We start from the raw sequence: 26,499 nt of genomic DNA on the forward strand, positions 1-26,499 counted from the left end.
GCGCATGTACCAATACCAGAGTTGGCACATTTGCTACATGCTATTTTTTTTGTGACAAAACCATCAGTAGGCTTAGAGTTGAAAATGCAATGGAAACCTATTTAACTTGGAACGATGGAAACCCATTTTTTATTCGGTACTTGGGAATTTAACCTCAAAAGTAATGTTTATGTGCACAACTCCCTTAGCCAGGAGGCCTAATTGGCAGCTTTTGGTAAAAAAGAAAAGAAAAGCCTGATAAGTAGTGGGACAAATTGTCCAGAAGAGGCTGTCTATCATAGCCTACACCCCGAATTCGCGCTTCAGCATCATTCTCTCATGCCTTGTGCGCAAGTGCGCCTTCTGCTGAGGAGAGAGAGAGATAGAGACCTTGGCCTAGGGTACTGTTGATTGTGAAGATGGAGGCCTTTTTCATTGCAGTTAAGCAAAAGTTATAGGGAAAAAAGTATGCCTATTGTGAAAAGCCTACAAGGGAAATTTAATACAAGTTTTAATATTGTAGTGGACTAAAATGCCAAATGCAGGCTACTTTGCAAATCCCTATTCAGGTAGGATGCAATTTTGAAACATATATTTATTTTTAATAATTTATTTGATCATTATTATTATTATTGCATATCATTGTTATTATTGCAAGCCTATTTATTAATTGAAATCAATTCCTTAAATATGCAAAACCTGTTTTGTTTGATTCTGTTGAGACATTTTCATTAGCAAAATTACATTTGATTTGTCTTTTTAATTGTGTGCTCTGTATTTAGTTTAAAATAGGTTATAAGTAGGTCTGTTGTAAAATGTGCCTATTTCTGTCATTTGTTGGGTATGGTAGGCACTTACCTTTGTTAGTAATTGCAGCAATATAGCCTGTTCAAAACTTTTGTGAAATGTTAAACAAGTTTGCAAGTGTATTGTTTCATTCTGTTGAACAATTTTCTTTGGCCAAATTAAGTTCCAACTGTAGGCCAATATGATAGCCTGCTCATATTTTCTCTATAAACAATGGCTTGACTTACTTTTGATATTACCCTAATAAAGTTTAGAAACTTTTGTGAAGGTTTGGTGTTGTTTAGCTACTGCAGGCCTATGATATGAAGGTAGTGCGCACCGGCGCTCCAACTGACTCCAATCGTTGAACTTGAGGTGAGGAAGAAGGTTTTAGGACTACCAGAGTTACTCCTATAGTCTAATAATATAATGCTTAACTTAATATTAAATATTCTGAACGAAAATTAACAAATTAGCCTCCTGTATGTCTAACTGCCACCGGCATATCTGTATATGGGGTGGCAGGTAGCCTAGTGGTTTGAGCGTTGCACTAGTAACCGGAAGGTTGCAAGCTCAAATCCCTGAGCTGACAAGGTAAAAATCTGTCTTTCTACCCCTGAATAAGGCAGTTAACCCACTGTTCCTAGGCTGTTATTGAAAATAAGAATTTGTTTTTAACTGACTTGCCTAGTTAAATAAAGATTTTAAAAAATATCTCTGGGGCTAAGCTTCTCTTCTTTATTTAGGCAATATACTGTATACTATCGTTTTATATTAACATCATACATTGGACACCAAAGTCTATAGGCCTATGCATGCAATGCCCTGATGCGTTTAGTGCTCAAATCTCTGACAGCTGAATCTTGAGGTGGACAATTATTGCTTTATGAAAGTTGCCTAAAACCACCCCCCAAAAAATAGGCTATAAACGTTGACATAAGCTACACATGGAAACCCAAGGAATAAAGTTAACATTTTTAATATTCACGGTCACTTTGTCCGGCGCCAAATTTTCCTAAAGGAAACTCTGAAATGCACACACTGTTTTTATGCAGATTTTAGAATATTCACATGAAAATCTGTCGCCAATTGGAAGGAAACCTACCTATAGACATGCACAAGACTCTGGCAAGTGTGCTAGTCCAGTGTCACATTGATTATGCCGGTACATCATGGTATCCACCAGCAGTCTCAAACATCTAAAGAATAAGCTACAGACCAGCCAAGCAAGCTTGTAAGATTTGTACTTAAACTCCCCCCTCATACTCATCTGGAGGTTGAGCATTTTTTGTCTGTGTCTCTGTATCTATGTAATTGTATACGTAAACTCAGCAAAAAAAAAAACGTCCTATCACTGTCAACTGCGTTTATTTTCAGCAAACTTAACATGTGTAAATATTTGTATGAACATAAGATTCAACAACTGAGACATGAACTGAACAAGTTCCACAGACATGTGACTAACAGAAATGGAATAATGTGTTTCTGAACAAAGGGGGGTCAAACAGTCAGTATCTGGTGTGGCCACCAGCTGCATTAAGTACTGCAGTCCATCTCCTCCTCATGGATTGCACCAGATTTGCCAGTTCTTGCTGTGAAATATTACCCCACTCTTCCACCAAGGCACCTGTAAGTTTCCGGACATTTCTGGGGGGAATGGCCCTAGCCCTCACCCTCCGATCCAACAGGTCCCAGACGTGCTCAATGGGATTGAGATCCGGGCTCTTCGCTGGCCATGGCAGAACACTGACATTCCTGTCTTGCAGGAAATCACACACAGAACGAGCAGTATGGCTGGTGGCATTGTCATGTTGGAGGGTCATGTCAGGATGAGCCTGCAGGAAGGGTACCACATGAGGGAGGAGGATGTCTTCCCTGTAATGCACAGCGTTGAGATTGCCTGCAATGACAACAAGCTCAGTCCGATGATGCTGTGACACACCGCCCCAGAGCATGACGGACCCTCCACCTCCAAATCGATCCCGCTCCAGCCCTCGGTGTAACGCTCATTTCTTCGACGATAAACGTGAATCCGACCATCACCCCTGGTGAGACAAAACCGCGACTCGTCAGTGAAGAGCACTTTTTACCAGTCCTGTCTGGTCCAGCGACGGTAGGTTTGTGCCCATAGGCAACGTAGTTGCCGGTGATGTCTGGTGAGGATCTGCCTTACAACAGGCCTACAAGCCCTCAGTCCAGCCTCTCTCAACCTATTGCGGACAGTCTGAGCACTGATGGAAGGATTGTGCGTTTCTGGTGTAACTCGGGCAGTTGTTGTTGCCATCCTGTACCTGTCCCGCAGATGTGATGTGCAGGTGTTGTTACACATGGTCTACCACTGCGAAGCGATCAGCTGGCCATCCTGTCTCCCTGTAGCGCTGTCTTAGGCGTCTCACAGTACGGACATTGCAATTTATTGCCCTGGCCACATCTGCAGTCCTCATGCCTCCTTGCAGCATGCCTAAGGCATGTTCACGCAGATGAGCAGGGACCCTGGGCATCTTTCTTTTGGTGTTTTTCAGAGTCAGTAGAAAGGCCTCTTTAGTGTCCTAAGTTTTCATAACTGTGACCTTAATTGCCCACCGTCTGTAAGCTGTTAGTGTCTTAACGACTGTTCCACAGGTGCATGTTCATGAATTGTTTATGGTTCATTGAACAAGCATGGGAAACAGTGTTTAAACCCTTTACAATTTAGATCTGTGAAGTTATTTGGATTTTTACGAATTATCTTTGAAAGACAGGATCCTGAAAAAGGGCTGTTTCTTTTTTTGCTGAGTTTATTTATGTAAAAAATAGGGACCACAATGGAAATAAATCCCTGACTTTATTGTGCAATCCCGGTCACATTTATAAATCTTTGTGTATGTATTTTTTTGGGGTAATAAAATCAATTAATCCAAACTGTCCAGCGGCAATTTGATGAATGGAAAGAGACAAATGTTACAAAACACCAAAATGTTAAATGACAAGCCAAGCCTTCGATACTGGGTATAGATTTGGGCCGGGCTCGGACTTGCCGCGCTGTGGAAGCAGCAGTTAATCAGAACATCTCCCAGATGGTTCGGGAAACTTATTTTCCCAACACCACGACCGGCTGGCACAACTGGGGATGGCTATGGATGAGGTCCTCCGCGTTATTCAACGTGTCAACATTACTCAAGGGGCGTCATCTCCAAACAGCGGAAGATTCTCTACCACAAGTCTGTCCTGGTCAGCGATGCCTGATTGTGCCTCCCGGACAAATATGACGGAACTCCATCGAAATGTTGTGGCTTCCTACTCCAGTGCTCCATTTCGCTCATCAGTGAGGGGTCCAAGGGGTCCAAGGTTGAAATGGTTATTTCTCTGCTGACCGAATGGGCGTTGGAGTGGGCCACGGCCATCTGGGAGAGAGGAGAGGAGGAGCTGGGTTCCTATGAGTGGTTCATGGCTCTCTTCAGGGGTCTTCTACCATCCCCCGGAGGGCAGAGAGGGGTGTCCGACCGTGACGGAATACGCGATCACCTTTCGGACAGTGGCAGCGTCCAGCAGATGAAATGAGCCGGGGCTTCTCACCCAAATCAGAAGAGGATTGTGCGAAGAGGTCCAGATGGAGTTGGCGTGCCGAGACAACAACCTATCCTTGGATGCCCTCATCGCGATGGCCATACGTCTGGATAACCTGCTTCGGGAGCGTCGGTAGCCCCATCGCCTCTCTCCCTCCTTCGTTGACCGTTCTGAGTCAGAGCCTGAACCCATGAAGGTAGGGGCCGAGCGACACCATCGGAGACAGTTGGGGCTCTGTCCCCATTGTGGTCAGGAGGGGCAGTGGCTCCAGCGGTGTCTGGTGTGTCCCAACCTGAGGTCCATTAGATGATCATCCGATCATCCATGATCATCCGTCTTCCAGGGTAGGCGTGAGTATTCCTTCATCATCGTTTTCCACCAAACCCTTCCTGGTTTCTATTTCACTGGCTGGCTGTCCCCGTGTTCTCCACAGCTCTAGTGGACTCTGGCACTGCAGGGAATTTTATTGACCAGTCCCTCGTCTCCTCCCTGAACATCACCACATACCTGCTCTCCTCTCCTTCTCTGGTCTGAGCCCTGGATAAACAACCATTGGGATCTGGCACCAAAACGCACATCACAGCACCACTCACCCTCACCATGGGACCCATGCACCAAGAAAGCCTTCCCTTCCTCATAATCACTGCCTCCATACATAAAGTCATCCTCCCGTGGCTCAAACGTCATGACCTCACCATCTCCTGGTCAAGGATGGAAATCACCGCCTGGGCACCCGGATGTTGGGAAGACCTGATTTCCCTTACCTTGTGGTTCCATGTCAGTTGAGAGTCCTGTGAGTGTCCTCCAGCCCATCAGTCCGTCCCCTCATATCGTTTTCCTCGTGTTTTGGTACGTAGATGTGCACACCTGCCAGGCTCTGAAGAGGGAACCCGCACTTGCTACCTGTCCCCCTGAGTGAATCTACGTTCCCACGGAGGTGAGGGGTCAGCTGTTGACCTGGGCGCACACATCCCTCGATGCTGGAGACCCAGGTATCCCCCGCACTAGTCAATCCATCTCCGCTAAGTACTGGTGGCCCACCTTGGCACAAGACGTCGCCAGTTATGTTAATTCATGCTCTGTCTCTGCTCAAACAAAATCTCCCCAGGACGCTCCAGCAAAGAAACTTTGTCCCCTTCCCGTGCCTCAGCGGCCTTGGTCCCATCTGTCCATAGATTTCATCACGGATCTCCCTCCGTCTGATGGTTTCACCACTATGGTTGTTGTGGACAGATTTTCTAATTCCTGCCATTTTCTCCCTCTCTCTGGTCTCCCTACTGCCCTCCAGGTCGCTGAGGCACTGTTCCAGCAAGTATTCCGACACTATAGTCTTCCGGAGGACATTGTCGCTGACCGTGGGCCCACAATTCAAGTCACGGATGTGGAGAACCTTCATGGAGAAGCTGGGGGTTACAATCAGCCTCACTTCCGAGTATCGGCCTCAGTCTAACGGGCAGCAGCCAAACCCTTATCCCCGTGGGAATGTAGATGCGCTCGGGAGGACAGTTAGGGGGTGCGGGCTCCCTCTCCAAAGTCTGGCGAATGTCCACATCTATGTCCCAGAATACTGGAGCTACGACTCGGGAGGAAGGAATTATAGGTGCACTCTGGACAGGACCCTCTTCCGAATCGTAGAGACAGGACAAGGCATCAGCCTTGGTGTTCTTTGAACCTGGGTGATAGGTCAGCGTGAAGTCGAACCGTGTGAAGAAAAGGGTCACCAACTAAACCACCAGGAGCTCTCGATCGCCGACGTCGTAATTCCTCTCTGCAGGGGACAATTTCTTAAAGTAATATGCACACAGATACAATTTCTATGGCTTACCCTGTTGTTGAGACAGAACTGCCCCCACGCCCACCTCTGACACATCCACCTCCACCACAAAGGATATCGTGGGATCTGGGTGTTTGACAATGAGGTGGAGGTGAAACGTCCCTTGAGTAGATGGAAGGCCTCGTCATCTGCTGGGCTCCAAACCAGCCTACAGGGCCCACCCTTGAGGAAAGAGGTGAGATGGGCGGCGACGGAGTTGAAGTTCCTGATGAAACGGCGGTAGAAGTTGGAAAACTCCCAAAACCGATGTAACCCTTTATGGTGGTTGGGACTGGCCATGACCTGACCACATCTACCTTCTTGTCGTACATCCTTACTCCCTGTGGGCTGATTGGGTAGCCTAAGGAGACAGGCTTCTGATGAAATTGGCACTTTTCAGCCTTGACGAACAGGTGGTTAGCCAAGAGGCGTCAAGGACTGCTCGAACATGAGTGATGTGATCCTTCAGGGTAGCTGAGTAGACCAGGATGTCATCGATATACACGACCATCTGGTGTCCGAGCATGTCCCTGAAAACCTTGTTAACAAATGCCTGGAACACTGACGGATCATTGGCTAAACCAAATGGCATCACCAAGTACTCGTAGTGACCAGACATCATGCTAAACGCAGTCTTCCACTCATCCCTCTCCTGGATGCACATAAGATTGTAAGCACTCCACAGGTCCAGTTTGGTAAAGAACTGGGCCCCGCGGATCTGTTTGATGGCTGCCGGCACCAATGGGAGAGGGTAACGGTACTATGTGGTGATTTCATTGAGTCCTCGGTAATAAATACATGGACGTAACCCTCCATCCTTCTTGTCCACGAAGAAGAAACCAGCCGACGCAGGAGAAGTGAACGTGCGGATGAAACCTTGTTGGAGTGCCTCTTGGATGTAATCCTCCATGGCCTGGGTCTCAACCACCGACAGAGGGTAGATGCGTCTGCGCAGAGGCACAGACCCTGCCAGCAGGTCGATGGCACTGTCCCAGGGGCGATGAGGGGGAAGACAGGTGGTGCGTATTTTGGAGAATACCTCCCGCAGGTCCTGGTATACCCCCAAGGATGTTAGGCTGAAGGGCAAGCACAGGACTCTCAACCGACATGGAACCACAGGGGATGGGGAAGCAGGTCCTCCGTCATTCGGGTGACCAGTGTGATTCTCATCCTCGACCATGAGCTGGTGGAATTATGGAGTTGAAGCCAAGGGAGGCCGAGGATGATCTTGTGATGAATGGGCTCCACAGTGAGGGTGAGTGGTTGGGTGATGTGTGTGATGGTTCCGGATCCTAGTAGCCGATTATCAAGGGCTTGAACTGGGAAAGGAGAGGAGAGTGGGTATGAGATGATGTTAAGAGAGGAGGCAAGGGTCTGGTCAATAAAGTTCCCCGCGGCACCGGAATCCACTAACGCTGTAGACATAGTACATGAGGGACAGTCAACTAGTGTGATGGACACCAAAAAGCATTTAGCAGAAAGTGAGGAAGAGGGAATACTCACTCCTGCCCTGAGGTGGAAGATCACGTGATCGTCCATCTGCTCTTGTGGAGCCCCTATTAGGAAGTTCCGGACACCGCTGGAACTGGTGCCCTCCTTGACCACAATACAGACAGAGCCCCAGCTGTCTCCGTCTGCGTCATTCCACCACGGGGAGGTGTGAGAGCCCTACCTCCATGGGTTCAGACTCTGATCCAGAGTGTTCCCTGAGGGAGGGAGAGAAGTGATGAGTACCGACGCTCCCGTAGTAGGTTATCCAGATAGAATTGGCCTGTCGAGACGACAACCTCTGTCTGGACCTCCTCGCGCAGACCTCTTCGGAATAGCGTGCAAAGCGCCGGCTCGTTCCATCCGCTGGATGCTGCTACTGTCCGGAAGGTAAGCACGTACTCGGCAGCCATCTGGTCCCCTGCCATAATTGGAGTAAGCGATCACCCCCCTCTCTGCCCTCCGGGGGATGATCTAAGATGCATTTGAACAGAGCCATGAACCCCTCATATGAAGCTAGCTCCTCCTCTCCTCTCTCCCAGACGGCCATGACCCATTCCAAAGCCCACACAGTCAGCAGAGAAATCACCTTGGCAACCTTGGACCTCTCGTGGTGGGGGCTCCCCTCTGGTGCGTAAAGTAGAGGGAGCACTGAAATAGGAAGCCACGGCATATAGATGGGGTGCCGTCATATTTATCCGGGAGGGACAAACGGGCATCGCTGACCTGAGCGGGTTGCTGAATGGGCTGTTGTGCTGGTTTGACTGGTTGTAGTGTATCCTCCGCTAGTTGACGGCAACGCCTCCCGGGTATGTTCAAGACATTGTACACTGTGAAGAATCTCTCCCATAGCCGTCCCCAGTTGTGCCAGCTGGTCCTGGTGTTGACGTAGAAGGTATCCCTGCTCATTGACCATCTGGGAGATATTTTGTTCTCCTGCTGCTTCCATGGTTTGAGTCAGTATTCTGTAACGAAGACGCTGTGAGTTGAGAAGCAGGTGAAACGTTTAATACAACAACAAACATGGAAGGAGACAACATAACAGTAGCATCTTTGCATGAACACAGGATCAATACTTACTCGGGAAGGAACTTAAGGGAGTGCCAGATATAGGGGAGGTAATAAGTGAGGTAATGGAGTCCTAGTGTGCCTCATGATGACGTACAGGTGTGTGTAATGATTGATGCCAGGTGTGCGTAATGATGGATCCCAGGGCTGGTGGTTAGTATACAGGCGACGTCGAATGCCGGAGGGGAGGAGCGGGAGAAGGCGTGACACTACATAAATGTGGATGCTATCATGATTATGGATAATCCTGAATGAATCGTGAATAATGATGAGTGAGAAAGTTAGACGCACAAATATCAATATCTGTAATCATGGTAGCATCCACATTAATGTAGAAGTGTTTAGAAACATTATATTCTTATTTACAATAAAAGGTGATTCCAAAATGACACAATACATTATTTACCATTAATTTCTATTGGCCACAAAATCTGTAGAGTCACAAGCTTGATGTAATCATTGTGTGCTAGGAATATGGGACTATGTACAAAGAGTGCTGTAATTTCTAAACGGTTCATTCGTTATGGATGAAAATACCTTCAAATGAAAGCTGACAATCTGCACTTCGTCCTCATAATCATTGTATAATTTCAAATCCAAAGTGCTTGAGTACAGAGCCAAAACCAAAACAATGCCCCAATACTTTTGGAGCTCATTGTATGTAATTGGAAAACACTGTATGTTAAAAGCATTGTTTGTGTGTGTCCCTAATCTTGTAACAGACAAAGAGCTGTGAATGGATCAGTGGTTCACCAATCATGACCTTGATGGGTTCGGCAACAGTAACAAGGGGTGGTGTGTAAACACATTTTTGGGGGGAGAACGTTTCTTTAAGACCATCAGGCGACGTCCTAAAAACGTCTTTAGGGATGTCTTTGGAACAAGCTTTGAACTAGACAAAACCTCCAGGGGACCATGACAGAACGTCCTATGTTTTAAACGTCATTGGACACGTGAATGTTCTTGCATGGTTCCCATGAAAAGTTTATAGGACATTAATATCTTATATTCAGAGAACATGGCAACCACATTCTAGGTATGTTCTATTTGACATTAAGGGAATGGTCTCTTGAAAACAGTCCTTGCACATCACTGCAACATTCCTATAAAAATCTTAGGTAATGAACAAATGAGACTTCTAAGGGAACGTCTCTAAAGTTGTGGGAGTGTTTGTTGTTAACCGGGTAGTGCATGTTGGTTTCTGCTCTTGCCATTTTAATCAGTGGCTAATTTTGACTTGTGCAGTCAGTGACATGAATTCATCAACTAGGCTCCAGGGGAAAACAAAAACTAGCAGGACTGTGACTGTAGACCACTGGAGAGTTATACCCCCCGATTTAGACCATGACACTGTTTTCAACCTTTTCCTTTTCTCTGCAAGGCTGAAAAAAAGATAAAAGATAATCATAATTATTATTAAGTGATTATCCAGCCTTAAAGCACTAAGCAGACTAACTCTGCAAATAATTATCCGGAGTCGTTTTCCTCCACTGTGAATAATTACTGTCACATTCACTGGCCATCTGAGTCGCACATTTAAATGAACTTCTCTGAGCTTCAATACGAATGAAGAGCCGTTTGGATTCAAAGACTTGAAGGACAGTTTCCCTATTCCCTCTCACAAATTAAAATCAATACGCAAACATCACAGTTTTTTAATCCTTCTCCATCCGGAGTGTCTCCGGAATGGTTTTAAGGAAGAGAGCATTTGGTTGAGTTAGTAGCGCAGGGCTTGCAGGGTCAACTTCCTGCTCGACTGCTCTGAAGCCGCCGCGAGAGAACACAAATCAACAGGGGTAAATGTCCCCACCAACACAGGCGTGATGGAATAAATAAGACCAGGCGAAATCTCCCTCTGTCATTTCAAGTCTCAGTCACCTCAGACTGAGTGGAATGTACGCATATGTATGGTGGTCTCACACTACCCCACTCTCACAGAGTCTAACAGGGAGAAGGGGGCGCAGGTAAGAACATTGTGAAACAAAATGATGGGGATGAGGAGGAGGAGGAAAAAGAGGAAGAGGAGGAGGAAGAACAGGGGGAGAAGGGGGAGGAGGGGGAGCAGAGGAAGAGGACAATTGTTATGACGAGGAGGAGGAGGAGGACAACGATTATGATAAAGGCCCACACGCAAATACACCCGGATAAATAGTCCAAGGCCACTAGCTCTGTAGACAAAGACCTTGAATTCCTTTGATAACTTCAGATGAACCACACCCGTCTATGATGCATCCCCCAGGTGGCAGTGTTTGACAACCACTAGGAGAAGTGTTTGAACTGGGTTTAGATAAAAGCCCCCAAACTTTGCCTGTCCACAGATCAAACAGGAAGAAGAGTCAGAGGTGCTACATCAGACAGTCAGACAGGGTGGTATAATGGAAAGACATGTCCTGGACAGAATACCAGCATATGTCAGGGGTGATAAGGGAGATATGTCTGGGATAGTGTGGGCTTCTCCAGCGAACTTACACAACTTTCAAAGAAAACAATGGGTTCCACATTGAACTCTCGGAGCTAATGTTAAGCTGAAGATCTCAACTTTTATGGCAGTCAATAATCTTACTCTGTCATCACACCACTATTTGATCCACTGACACCTTGGATAAGTCCGCTGGAATGATTTTACCAGGAGTGATTACTAGGGGTATGACAACTTGTTTTCTATTATGACTATGCACTGTAAAAATAAAAATAAATAGTTGTTTCAGCTCAATATTATTAAGCAATTGGTTTCACAGCCTTTTTTTTGTTTATTCAACTTCTTGGTCAAAGTGTTACCTGAACTTAGAATGTTTAGTTCGCCCAAAGTTAGCTCCAACATGAGAAAACTTGTGCAAAAATAATCTCAACCTAAAATGATGTGTTTGCTCAAATTGTCATTCAACAAAATATTTTTTTTTGGTGCATCTTACCTTAAACGAGTTGCACAGTGAGTGCTTTTAACATACACTGTTTTCAACTTACATATTTGACACACATGATGACTGTTCATTTATACAGTAATTCATCTTCAACATCCTCCTCTAGGGATTTGAACTCTGAACCTGTTAGTTCACAACATTTCAGTCTTCCTGCTGCACCACCATGTCTTGTCAAATGGAGTTCATCTGTATTGCCACACCTTGCACTTCAAAGTCGAACCTCAACTCTGTTAACAGTACACTCAAGAAAAACAATTTTATTTATCATAGTGATTAAGGAGTACCATTAAAATAGATTAATATGCCCTACTAACATTAGATAATTAGGTATCTTAAACCAAAAAATGCTTAAATAAGTCAATCAAATCAATGATGAGAGAATATTCAGATTAACTGATAACTGACATAGACATGGTGGCGTGGCAGGAGTATCAGCATGCCATGTGTCAAGAGGTTGAGAGTTCAAATCACAGGTGAGGACATGTTGAATAATAATTACTGTATAAATGAACATACGCTATGTGAAAAACACTGAGTGTGTAACCAGTAGCACAGCCTTTGTTTTGTTTAAAATACCCAAATAAATATTCATACTGTAGTTAAACGCACACATGAGACAAGTTCAGCAAACACATCATTTTAAATTGACTGAATTTTTGCTAAAGTTTTCTCAAGTTTGGGCCAACTAAATGTTTTCGTTCAGATAAAACTTGGACCAAAAAGATGAGTAAACAAAAAAATCAACCTGTGGAACCAGTTACTTTATACTAGTTAGTTGAAACAACTAGATTTGTGGGTGTTTTTTTTTTTACAGGTATTGGATGAGAGGTTGGCAGCCAATAAGATACTTAATTCCCCAAAAATACAACTCAACAATGCCAATAATGTTGTCAGGCCCTGACCATAGAGAGCCTTTTTATTCTCTATGTTGGTTAGGTCGGGGTGTGACTAGTGTGGGTCATCTAGGTAATTATATTTCTATGTTGGCCTGGTATGGTTCCCAATCAGAGGCAGCTGTTTATCGTTGTCTCTGATTGGGGATCATATTTAGGCAGCCATTTCCCCTTTGTACTTTGTGGGATCTTGACTCTGAATAGTTGCCTGTTAGCCCTATTGTTAGCTTCACGTTTCGTTTTGAGATTTATTGCTTTTTGTTTTGCTGTGAGTTTCACCTAGAAATAAAAGATGTGGAACCCAGATCACGCTGTGCTTTGGTCCACTCATTATAACGATCGTGACAAATGTTTTCAATTCGACTTTTGCTTTCAAAAGCAGCTCAAACTTAGAACATGTAAGAATGAACTATAGCCATTGAATTCTACCATGCAAATATGCTGTTCGTTATAGGGAAACAATGCACGCTTTATTACGCCCTTCAAGCCAATTATAAACAAGTCTTCAACAATGCCGTGGTATGAATAGGAAATATATTTTTTTAAATGCACATCTGGCCAGCACTTTATTTCTCCATTTCCTTTTATTTCACTTAGCCGAGACAGTTTCCATCATTCATATTATTATATGCGACAGATGACTCTCATGATATTAACTGTCTCTGGCTACACATTAAAAAAAAAAGTTTTTCTATGGAAGACACCCTGATTCAACAAAAAATGTATTTGGGCCAGCCAGGAGGTTCAGTCCATGTGGGTATTCTTCCGCATGATATCAAAGTGCGCTGGATCACAGGAAGGGCTGAACAAAAAAACGTAAAAGCTTTGCCCTTTCAATGAAGAAATAAGCAGTGATACATCAAGCGTGAAAAAAATCTACTTTGAAGAAAATACCCCACATGGTTTTTGAAAAGGCACCTGTTTATATCTTTGCTTTCTGAGCTGTAAAATTCTCTCTGCCCATATTTAGGTGCATGCAGGTCAGCTATGAGACCATTAGGTACTAATACACAGTGCAATACTGATCATAATCTGATGCTAACGGTTTGAAAAGAGATCGGAGCACTGGTCATTATCCCCAAAACCGGGCTGCCATTTCCGAACACAAAGGTACAGCACTCAAACGACAGTAAGAAATCTCAAAAGCTTTTTAAACATTCTGGCTAATGAACATGCTTCAGATTGCTTGCTTACTACATATAGCCCAGGAGGACTTCTGTCATAGTGCCACTAAAGACCAACTGAGATCTGTCTGACTGACTGAAGAGTTCCTTCCTGGCACCACTTTTCTGCAGAGGTTCATTAAAATGTTTTGTTGAGTTTGATCATATCTGAATAGTTTTGCTGATTAAAAAGTATCCCTCTATAAGGGGATGAAAATACTCCTGTTGTAACTTTGAGATCCTCAGGGACTCTTTTCTCTTTTCATTAGTGGAGCAGCAGCCGTGATTTCTTCCCAACATGAGATCAGACTACACTGCTGCCTCACACACACAGTAACGGGAGATTTTTGTTGTGTGATTGTGTGTGCCTGTGTGCGCGTGCGCCTGTGTTTGTGTGTGTGCGTGCAAAAGGCAGTCAACCCTTGAGTCTTACAAAATACATCAGGGTATACAGTATTTAGGTCATTGTGTCTCTATAGTTGAATATTTTCTAACAGCATCAATTACATCATGGAATCCTTCTCGTTTCATCCTTTAATGCACCTGTACAGTCTAATTGTCCGTTCGAATGTACAATACCAGAGTGTGCAAAGCTGTCATCAAGGCAAAGTGTGGCTACTTTGAAGAATCTCAAATATATTTTGATTTGTTAAACACTTTCTTTGGTTACTACATGATTCCATATGTGTTACTTCATAGTTTTGACGTCTTCCACTATTACTCTACAATGTAGAAAATAGTACAAATAAATAAAAACCCTTGAATGAGTAGGTGTGTCCAAACTCTCTTTCTGTCTAGCTTGTGGAGGATATAATTGTGCTCTTGTGCTCTCTGACCTAATAATTGTCCCTGAGGGAATTAATAATAAAGTAATATCGATTATAACTGATTCAGTGCTGACTCTAATGCTACGTTCGAAAACTTGCTGATGCCAACAATATCTGATTACCATTTGCATGAATTGACAGCTTGAAAGCTACTGAAGTCCTGCCATCCTCATACATGAGGTCAATTCATTTAATTTGCCGTTAATTAGGAGCAGAGACAGTTAAGGTCTCCCTCTTTAGAGTAGTAATTACAAGTTGTCGCCATCACAGCCAGCGATCAGTGCCGTGGTGGGTGGTAATGAGTGGGAGAGGCATGTGAGAGTCAGTGGGAGACTGTGTTTTCAAGGCCACCTATTCCACAAAGGAAACAGATTGTTTAATAACTGTCCAATCTTCCCCCAACTCCTCCTCCTCCTCCACACGTGAATTCCAATGCATTTCAGACAAGTCTTACTGCAGTAGTCAGCTCAAAATCATGAGGGAGGTATGGGAACAATTCTCTATCACATTTCTTTTCTTGTTTTTCTGTAGGCCTAATTATTATCAACACAAATCAAGTGAGTGATTTGTAATGACCGAGGCAAGGCAGTAATTGTTTTCTCTTTAGTTGAGTTTTGCCTGTTGCGTGATAAAACAGCGGCCCTAACCCATCAGACAGTCTAACCAAGAGTTCCTATTGCACAGCTATTAAACAGTTGTTACATCATCATTACACAGCCACCGTGGTACAGTCCCACTGACAGGCACTCCACACAGCGTGATTAGGATTTCTATCAACTTCATATGACAGGCACCTTCAAAAAACTATTTCTAAACACTGAGATACATACAGAAGGATGACCGTCGCTGTAGAGTCATGATCCATTTATGGGTGGATACGTTTGCCTGTCTGCCTGACTGTCCGATCAGCATCTGAGCCTCTATCCTCCCTCTCCTCTTTCAGTGCTGTACAAACACACTCTGATAGAGATAAGACATACAGGTATACAGTTGAAGTCAGAAGTTTACGTATACTTAGGTTGGAGTCATTAAAACTCGTTTTCAACCACTCCACAAATTTCTTGTTAACAAACTATAGTTTTGGCAAGTCGGTTAGGACATCTATTTTGTGCATGACACAAGTCATTTTTACAACAATTGTTTACAGGCAGATTATTTCACTTATAATTCACTGTATCACAATGCCAGTGGGTCAGAAGTTTACATACACTAAGTTGACTGTGCCTTTAAACAGCTTGGAAAATTCCAGAAAATTATGTCATGCCTTTAGAAGCTTCTCATGCCTTTAGAGGCTAATTGACATCATTTGAGTCAATTGGAGGTGTACCTGTGGGTGTATTTGAAGGCCTAACTTCAAACTCAGTGCCTCTTTGCTTGACATCATGAGAAAATCAAAAGAAATTAGCTAAGCCCTCAGAAAAAGAATTATAGACCTCCACAAGTCTGGGTCATCCTTGGGAGCAATTTACAAATGCCTGAAGGTACCACGTTCATCTGTACAAACAATAGTACGCAAGTATAAACACCATGGGACCACGCTGCCGTCATACCGCTCAGGAAGGAGACGGGTTCTGTCTCCTAGAGATGAACGTACTTTGGTGCGAAAAGTGTAAATCAATCCCAGAACAACAACAAAGGACCTTGTGAAGATGCTGGAGGAAACAGGTACAAAATTATCTATATCCTCAGTAAAACGAGTCCTATATCGACATAACCTGAAAGGCCGTTCAGCAAGGAAGAAGCCACTGCTCCAAAACCGCCATAAAAAAAACAACCTACGGTTTGCAACTGCACATGAGGACAAAGATTGTACTTTTTGGAGAAATGTCCTCTGGTCTGATGAAACAAAAATAGAACTGTTTGGCCTGTGGTTGGCCATCGTTATGTTTGGAGGAAAAAGGGGGAGGCTTGCAAGCCGAAGAACACCATCCCAACCGTGAAGCACGGGGGTGGCAGCATCATGTTGTGGGGGTGCTTTGCTGCAGGAGGGACTGGTGCACTTCACAAAATAGATGGCATCATGAGGGAGGGAAAAATATGTGCATATATTTAAGCAACATCTCAAGACATCAGTCAGGAAGTTAAAGCTTGGTCGCAAATGGGTCTTCCAAATGGACAATGACACCAAGCATAATTCCAAAGTTGTGGCAAAATGGCTTAAGGACAACAAAGTCAAGGTATTGGAGTGGCCATCACAAAGTCCTGACCTCAATCCTATAGAAAATGTGTGGGCAGAACTGAAAAAGCTTGTGCGAGCAAGGAGGCCTACAAACCTGACTCAGTTACACCAGCTCTGTCAGGAGGAATGGGCCAAAATTCAACTTATTGTGGGAAGCTTGTGGAAGGCTACCAGAAATATTTGACCCAAGTTAAACAATTTAAAGGCAAAGCTACCAAATACTAATTGAGTGTATGTATACTTCTGACCCACTAGGAATGTGATGAGAGAAATAAAAGCTTAAATAAATCATTCTCTCTACTATTATTCTAACATTTCACATTCTGAAAATAAAGTGGTGATCCTAACTGACCTAACACAGGCAATTTTTACTAGGATGAAATGTCAGGAATTGTAGAAAACTGAGTTTAAATGTATTTGGCTAAGGTGTATGTAAACTTCGACTTCAACTGTATGTTCATACACACAACCTTTCATGCTGAGAATGTGTGGGACACAGTCTGACAAGCTAATCATCGGTTATAGGAGGAGGATACTTTGTGGACACAGTGTCCGTATGTAGATCTCCACAATCCCATTTCTCGATGGACCTCCATGCTTCTGATCAGGGAGATTTGAATTGGACAAACCTCCATTTGAAGTGGTTGTGCGTGGTGTAGAAATAAGAATCTCAGTGAGCCAGAGCCTGACTAGCTTTGCTTGCCAGGCTTATAGTATAACAGGCTACACATGGCTGGGGATGAGATGTACATGACTTTTGTGAACTTTTTTCCCCTTTGTTTCTGAATTGATCTTTCACCTCCGATACATATATAATGATTGATGGTAAACTTGGGGAGTTTTCTGAATTGATCTCTTTTTTCCCCCTCTGTCGTGCTGACGGCCTCTGGCTGGATTACCTGGGCGATTGGTTTTTCTGTCGTGTGCGTGTACAGCTCAGTGGAGGAGAATCGATTGAGACAGTTTACCTGCATGTAAACACAACGCCCCCAGCATCAGAGTTATTGATGTGCTGAAGACAGTCACGGTGCCTCCTCTGTGGGAACATCTGTTGATATGGGGATTTAATTAAGGCCGTTTTTTGGACCGCTCCTCATGTCATCATGGTCTTTCAAATGTAAAGGCTTAAATACCACACAACAACCGGGCGGGGTTTTGGGTAATGCTTAAATTAATTACTAAATGGAACAGCTAACTGAGTATTTAGAGTGTGAAGAAGGCACGTGAGGCTGATATTAGGAGCCAATACCAGTATAGTGTTACAAGGACAATATCGGCCGATAATATCGGTAAACCAATATATCGGTTGGGCTATAGTAATCACCTGTCAACTCTTCAGATAGATATGCTATTGGGGATTAAGAGAGGAGTTTTGGGGAAAGGCCACAGGACTACATGTCAAGTGGCGCAGCGGTCTCAGTGCAAGAGGCGTCACTACAGTCCCTGGTATGAATCCATGCTGTATCACACCTGGCTGTGATTGGGAGTCCCATAGGGCGGCTCGCAATTGTCCCAGCGTCGTCCAGATTTGGCCGGGGTATGCTGTCATTATAAATCAGAATTTGTTCATAACTGACTTGCCTAGTTAAATAAAAAAAACATATCTGAAGGTCAGTGACCATCGGCCATTATGAGGAGGCAGTGTGCCACCTGCTGCTTCAGCTGTGTCATTAAAGCACTGTAACACAAGGTGACTAAAAGGATTGGATCATTTCATTCCAGAGGTTGGCATTACACTGGCTTAATTTAATCTCTGGAAGGCCTGTTTTATGAATCAACAACCCTAGTCACTCTGGTGTAAGTGGATTCATATTTTTTATTCATGTTTATATGAATCACACACAATAGACAGTGCCACTAACCCATTTTCCAACAGCCTCTGGCAATCTCATTATGTCTGGCTACAGATGCAGAAGTGCCACGAGATATCAGGCATGTCAAGTGCCTATGGGACATACGGAATGCATTTCTGTCTATTAATATACATTTCATGTTTTTTGTATTGCACAAATTGTCTACCTTCTGCAGTGCCTCGTTTCCTTCAGGAATGAAGATGGATTGGTTCATTTTCCCAAGTGCACGTCTAATCACAAACTGACAGTCCTGCTATTGTTCCACAATATCAATGAAGTGCTCTTTCTATGCAAAACCCAACAACGTATTGCAATGCTCGAGTCACTCGGCGTCTGTGTATACCATGGAGACTTCTCTCTCGAAAGTTGACGGCGGCGGTTTGAGTGCGTGTGGAAAAAATGAAAACCATAAACCCCAAAATGAACGGACCAACAAACAATATCTGGAAATGCAGCGATTTGTGAAGCGATTTGATGCAATTCTGTATGTTGAACTAAGATAGGGATAGGAGAGGGACAGCAGGAGGGCGCAGCTCAAATGAGTCAGCTATCACTGAGTGAAAACATTCACATCAAAATCCAGCATGAAAGTAGAACACAAATATTCAGGATTTTTAAAATTATTATTTTGAATTAGACTCAGTTTGTTTCAAACCTTTCTATGCTGACAGGATGGTTCTGATTGAAGTTGTGCAGTCTAATTGTGATACTCAGACATCCCTTATCTGAATGCAATCCCTCACAGCTGTGTCAACTCATGGACAGGGACAGACTAACAACAACAGGGAAATGCCATCAGAATGTACAGAAAGACATCCTGATATTTAATCAAAGGTGGCAGGTGATATTTACCCAACAAAAGGGCTCTGCACCTCATTTACCCTTTAATAAAAAAGCTCAGCATGAGTATTTACACTGTGGGTAACATTCTGTAAGAACAATTTAGTAAGACAGATGAGAATGCAAGCTAGACAGTTACATTAAATACCTCACAAATAACTATGAAACACACAAACACAGAGCGAGACCGACAGACAGAGAGACGGACAGAGAGAGAGAGAGAGACGGACAGACAGACAGACCGGCAGAAAGAGAGAGAGCAAAAGATAGGAACATGGACACCGGCCATTAATAAAGGTTTGCAAATAGGTGACAAATCAATAGCCTTGGGTAGGCACTATACAGTACAGACAAAGAGTAAGGCTGAAGAATGTAAGTCCATTCTGAATCATTGCTGTAAGTTATTATTGATGGACAGTCTAACCAAACCATGAATGTTTGATGCACATGATACTATTTGACTCTAAGTGCAATGAACATCTTGCTTACTTTTCATTCTCTAGGCAGATTTGCTCTGTAGAACATAACACTGTATTGCAGGGTGAATGGATAAGCATTTTTGATATGTCAGATCTGCAGCCAGAGAAGAATGGTATTCATGCATTACATAACAGCTGTCAAGAGGGCTTTTTTTGCTGAGAGTAGATTTTCTGTAGGCCTAATGTGCCTATCATGCAAAAATATCCGTTATTTTTATATCTATGTCCATCTGAATTGTTGATCTACTTAGTTAAAGATTCCTGAACAAGACAAGGCAATGACATTCAGAAATTATAGCTGCATCAGTCATTGAAATAAATGATTTGACATGAGGAACAGCATGTGCAATCATAGCAAATTCTTACAACCATACTCAAAGCAAACCACTCAACCCAAACGCATGTCCTGCATGAATGATCAGGCTACTTCGACTATTTATTTCATTTCGTGGGACAGAATACACAGGTGAAACACTTACAGAGGTGACAGAAGGCAGATCCACCAGCCGGTACTCATTGACCACCGTGTCATTCCAGGAGGAAAGCGTCTCCACGATGCGCGTGCAGTTCGTGTCCTGGAAGCGACACGAGATGCCCTTCCGAACCGAGCGCAGGGCGCCGTTCATAGCTCCTCCTGTGCCCTCCAGGACGGACCGGCCACTCGACATGGGTTGTAGATGGGAAAAGAGAAAATAGTCCGGAGTACTGACACAATCCGAAAGCTGTCCGGTCCGTGTTCCAGCAATAGGCAAATACACTCAGGAAATTATAACTTCTCTTTAGCTCCACAGTGGGAATCTGTTTTGGAGAGTTATCAATTCTCGATATGAATGTTGACTAACAGTTTACGTTGGTTATGGTCTTGATATTGGTAGTCTGTGAGACACAGTGGTATAAAACAGTTTGACGATCGCAGACGAGGATGGAGCTGCATACGCGGTTGCGCACGAGCCACGCAACCCTAATAGCACATTTTTGTACATGGATATATTTACGTAAGTGAGAAAGCCGCACATGCTCTCTCTTTTCTCCATGTGCTCGCTCTGAGTTGCCACTCTCCACCCCTGTACTGTAATGATGGCACGCGCTCTCACAATGTCGGGCAATAGAGCACTCTGCACTAACATTAGTCATTATGTTGAACGCTACTTTTAAAGAGAGTGGTTGGTGTGCCAGACCAGTTGGTAGAGTTAATAGGCTACACATGGGAGAGTACATGTACAAAAGCTGAAGAACATATTCACATCTAGGTACTTTTTTTTTTGCAGGTGCTGGACACTGGCGAACTCCTGAAAAACAAAAAGGAAAACGCAGCACACTGCTGTTCATGCTCCCAGGTGATTTTGATACATTTCGACCCTTAAGGCTTCACTGCCTGATGAAGACCTAATGGCCGACACGTATCAATAAAATCACCTGGGAGCATGAACAGCAGAGCACAGAGAGTATTCACACCTGCAGTCTCTTCTTGCTGCCTGGGGAGAAAATTGGTCCTCACCTGGCCTGATCCTCTCTGATAGCTGCAGACCAGGAACCTGGCCAGAGGCACTCAAACACACATCCCATGTCAACAACTGTACCCGTCACACTGCAACAGCTAGCTCTATCAGGTTTAAGTTAAGACCCAAGTACAGACTGTTGAAGTAACAATGTTTATTGCAACAGGAGCAAGCAAACGACAGGTCAAGGCAGGCAGGGGGTCGATAATCCAGAGTAGTAGCAAAGGCACAGGATGGCAGGCTCAGAGTCAGGACAGGCAAGGGTCAAAACCAGGAGGGCGAGAAAGAGACTGGGGAAAAGCAGGAGCTGAGAGAAAACTCTGGTTGACTTGAACAAACAGGACGAACTGGCACAGACAGACAGAAAACACAGGTATAAATACCCAGGAGATAAGTGGGGAAGATGGGCGACACCTGTAGGGGGGTGGAGACAAGCACAGGTGAAACAGATCAGGGTGTAACAGTAGCACCCCCTCTAGTGACGCCACCTGGCATCCTACCTGGACGCATACCTGTTTGAGCAGGGTGTCAGGGTTGGAATTGAGAGATGGGTCCAGGATGTCCCTAGCGGAGACCTAGCACCTCTCCTCCGGGCCATAACCGTCCCAGTCATCCAGGTACTGGTATCCCCTGACCCGATGTTGAACTTTCAGGAGGCGTCTCACCCTGTATGCCGGTTGGCCGTCGATGTGACGGGGGAGAGGGGTGGGCCTGGAAACAGGAGACAAAGGGCAGTGAGACATGGGTTTTGATCTAGACACATGGAAAGTAGGAAGTATACGGAGCACTAGAGGACGAACAGCAGAGGGGCTATTGATTTTGGAGCAGGGGGAAAAGGTCTCGGCTTCCAGGGGTGTAGCCATGGGGCTCTAGCGGCGTGCCAGCGCATCTGGTTTAACCTCCTTTGGGTACCGGTCAGTGTTGTGGAAGCGAAGTGGCCCGGGCCTTACTGAACCCCTCCCGGAGGTCCTGGTACTCCACTGGAATGGCGGAGACGTTCGGGGCAATTTCCAAGCCCCCAGGAAGATGGCCCGGGGCAGGCAGAGCTGATTTCAGGCAATGGGCGTGGCAGAACAGGCTCCAGCCCCCGATGGCACCAGTAGACCAGTCAATCGAGGGATTGTGTCGTTGGAGCCAAGAGAATGCCAATGCTACCGAACCTGCGGAGAATCAATTAGCAAGAATTGGATCATCTCACTGTGGTTCCCCGACACTCGTAGATTGATGAGGGTGGTATGGTCGGTGACCCAGCCTATAGAGCGCCCGTCCAGTGCTCTAACATTCATGGGAATGAAGAGGGGTTGAGTGGGGATGCCCAGCTCGGACGCCAGCGTAATGTCCATAAGACTCATATGAAATGGAGGGTTTTGTAAAAAATATATTACTGCAAAAGTGGTTAAATTAATAAATATTGTGACAGACACCCTTAACTCAAACAGTGCAGAATAATGCCTGGCTGGAGGGGGTGTGCTCAGGGCCGGCCCTCCCATTAGACAAGATTAGGCGGTCGCCTATCGCGGCACTTGAATTTGTGGCGCCATTTTGGAAATTGTCTGCCGCCCTCAAGCGCCACTGATCGTCTACTCCACCGCCGGCAATGTCCCAGCCACCAGCTCATAACCATTGCTGCAGTTCCCACCTCTTACCCCATTTCCAATTTTCCTGAAGTTCACTTCCACTTTCCTTGGTAGTTATGGCGATATGTGTGTTTTTTCACGGGATTATCAAATTGTGAAACATTAATTAAAAGGAATCTGCCATTTAAACTATTGTATTGTTTTTTTAATGTTTGTGTGTGTCGAAGACGATTAGTGATTAAGGCAGTAGCCTAACCTAGCCTGGTAACGTTAGCTAGTGGAAACCATTTCAGCTAAAAAATATAGCTAAAAATATAAGCTATAGAGATTTGCAACCATATATGCTACCATCTCTAAGATGATTGAGAAAGTTCGCCATATTTGGCTCGTTCAGCCTGTCGGTAATCCCACGTAGCGCAATGTTCTGGGTGGCCATTCCGCGTATCAGGGCCATGAGTCTCTGCATCACCTGCTGCCAATGGAGAGTCTCTCCTCCAACAGCCCGTTGGGCTTGGGCATCGATAGTTTGCTTGGACACCAGGCTGATCTCCAGCTCCTTCCACCTCTGGAAACTATCTAGGCGGTCATGCGACTTCTCATGCGAGCTGAAGATTCCAGTCCCTGGTTCCATCCTTGACCAGCGCAGATTTGCACTCGTGTGAAAAAAGTTTGCAGCAAAAACAGAAAGCTGCATCGTTTTGCTTGGAATAAACGAGCCATGGTCTCTCCAATCTCTCCCCGTTCGCCATCCTCCTATTGTAGTGGGCCACCGAAAATATTTGTTGCCCCTCATCTCTTGGGAAATTCCCCTCCTTATCCTGATGTGGCCCAGCCTGCACTAACATGTCTTTTTGTCATGGAGTCAGATTTAGTAGCATCATCCAGGACATGGAGCGACACACAGTCCGGGTGCCAGATAGTAAGGTCTCCGCCGGCATTGTTTGGAGGTGTGGCTAGACTGGTGCTACAACCTGTTCTTGTCCACCCAGAGAGATGTCGTCATCAGTGGAAGTGGATGTCTCGGACTCCTCCGGTTCGCCCTCTTCTCTGCTAGAACCAGTGAACGGGTGCTTGTCTGTCTCTGTGAATTTATGTCCTTGGAGGCGTGTTGTTCTCCTGATGGATGGACATTGCTGCATGCTGATAAATTTCACTAGCGAATCTCTTTGGCTTAGAGATTGTGCCTCTTTTCTTATTAGTTTAAAAAATATATATATTCGCTTCCTGGTAGTTTTTGGGAAGGGCTTGTGTCTGGGAAGGGCTTGGTGTGTTTGGGTGTTTGGGCTCAAATCGAGTGAGGGTATGCCATGCCCTTTGTTAAAGAAAAGGGTATAAAGGATATCTATTGTTTGCTTTATATTTAGAAATAAATACATAAAAAGTAGCCAGATTATATATCCAGGTTGTATAACAATGCTTAACTCTGTGATGCCTTATGGTAGAAACAAGCTTTAAAATGCCCGCGAAAGACATGATTCTGATGCATATGGGGATATATTGATACCTCCCTATGACATTCTGAAGCTGCGCTGCGGCCTATAATATTCAAGGAGACAAACAAATTGACGCTGCTATTCTGTCCCTATTAATTGAGCTTTTCACTTTCTGAAAAGAGAAGATGTTAGTTTAAACCCAAGCAGCTTTTAGGGAAGCACTTCTGTTTTTGGGTTATGCAATGAACGAGTTGTTACATCTGCTCCTGCCATGCCCTCTACTTCTCATCCTGCCACTCCCCCAGTACTCTCTCCCTCTTCCTCTCTGTGTGTGTGATTGTGTGGGCGGAGACCGTGGTGCTGGAGGCAGAGCAGTTCCCAACCAGCTGCAACCTGTTCCATAATCAAGACCTCTACAAATACTCAGCCCTGCCACTTCCACACTGCCAGATCGTAACCTCTGCTCAGTCAGTCTGCATTTTTTAACAGTTTGTTCTGGCTTAGATCCTGTTTTCATGTTATGCCTGTTTTCCCTTGCCTGACGCTGTTTTCCTCTTCGGTACAGTTCTGCCCGCTCTGACTTTGTCCCCTGTCTCCAGTCCCACATCTCGTCAGTCCTGCTACTCTGTCCTGGACCCCCCCACTCCACTGCGTCCTTGGATTCCACTCCAGACCTGCTTACCCAGTCCCAACTCCCCTCGCTCCAGCCTCAGCCTCCGCACCGGGCTTCCTGTAACCCACCCAAGCTTCCCCTGGCCTGCACCCCATCCTCCACCTGTGTTTCAATAAATACCTTGGTTACCTCATCCCAGTCTCATCGTCTGCATCTGCTCTTGGGTTCACCTGTTCCACTCCGCATGACATGAGTAGCCAGCAGTTGAAGCTTACATTTTTCTGCATAGGTAGAGCGTCTGTCTGGGTGGAAAGGTAACTTTTGAAAGTGCCATGCTTAGATTCATAAGGATGTCTAAGATTTAATTATTTGCAAACAGTGGTTTGACATTGAAGAAATATGGTAAGAATGCCTATTTCTCTGTACATTTTTCCCTGAAACTTCTATTTTCATTATCCTCCTTTTTCAGCCCAACAATTTATTTTGATTGCAATATTTCTTTCCCCAATCAAAGTACACAGAAATATAAAAAATGAATTGAATAGAGACATTCGTGATTTTATCAATGTAATCTTATAAGGCTATGTTATTGACATTAAACTGATTATATACCCTACTAACCAGATGTGTTAAAAATTGTGTTTAATTTGTAGTGTAGGCCTATGAACTGGGCTGCTTTTATGTTCTGTTCCTCCGACTTTCAGGTGAGTCATTTTTTTCCCCAAGGCCAAACCTATTGCCTACCCCTGCTGTACATAGTTTAGCAGGGATAGGAGGGGGGGGCGCCAGATGTTTGTCTCGCCTAGGGCGGCAGAACGTCCAGGGCCGGCCCTGGGTGTGCCACAATAGCTCATGTAATCCAAAATATTGAAAATAATTGGAATACAAGCACTCTCTGCCCTGCATACAGAAACAAACAACCTGTAAACACAGACACAATAGGCAGAAATATCAACAATATGACTTCACGTTTTGGTAGATGTTCAATAGACATCTCTCCAAGTCAAATGTGTTATCCTTCAGTGCTGTATGGTCCTACCTGACAAAAATGCACACAGTATTGGTCTGGCCTTTCCACCGTAGTAGCACCAACGGAAACCCCTAAACACCTCCCCGAGCACTCTCGCGACCACCCCGTGAGAGCCCTCTGTTGCCAAGAAACAGTGGGATTATGACAAGCTAACCAGGGTAGGCCTAGCACCACGGGAAATGCAGGAGAGTCAATAAGGAAGAGACTAATTCTCTCCTTGTGACCTCCCTGCGTCACCATGCCCAGAGGAGCGGTGGCCTCCCTAATCAACCCTGACCCTAATGGTCGACTATCTGAGGCGTGAACGGGGAAAGGCACAGCCACGGGAACAATGGGGATCCCTAAACTATAGGCGAACGATCTATCTATAAAATGTCCAGCTGCGCCTGATTCGACGAGCGCCTTATGCTGGGAATGCTGGGAAAAGTCAGGAAAAGTGGCATACAAAAACATATGTGCAACAGAGGGCTCTGGGTGAGAATGGTTGCCGACTCACCTGGGGTGACGCCAGA

The 26,499-nt window shown here is 44.8% G+C and overlaps 1 protein-coding gene across 2 annotated transcripts in view; it reads right to left on the reverse strand.

Annotated features, from left to right (window-relative positions):
- The window catches only part of LOC120045614 (melanopsin-A-like), a 75,415-nt gene extending 54,617 nt beyond the window's left edge, over positions 1-20,798 (reverse strand). Inside the window, exon 1 of one of the 2 annotated variants that reach the window (XM_038990519.1) lies at positions 20,315-20,798. In XM_038990519.1, coding sequence (XP_038846447.1) covers positions 20,315-20,503 — 189 coding nt within the window. In that variant the 5' untranslated portion in view covers positions 20,504-20,798. The remainder of the gene's footprint in view (positions 1-20,314) is intronic. The other variant, XM_038990518.1, reaches the window with a different exon arrangement.
- Between the last annotated feature and the right edge of the window lie 5,701 nt (positions 20,799-26,499).

The sequence above is a fragment of the Salvelinus namaycush genome, chromosome 4 (genome assembly GCF_016432855.1).
Source record: "Salvelinus namaycush isolate Seneca chromosome 4, SaNama_1.0, whole genome shotgun sequence".
Lineage (NCBI taxonomy): Eukaryota > Metazoa > Chordata > Actinopteri > Salmoniformes > Salmonidae > Salvelinus > Salvelinus namaycush.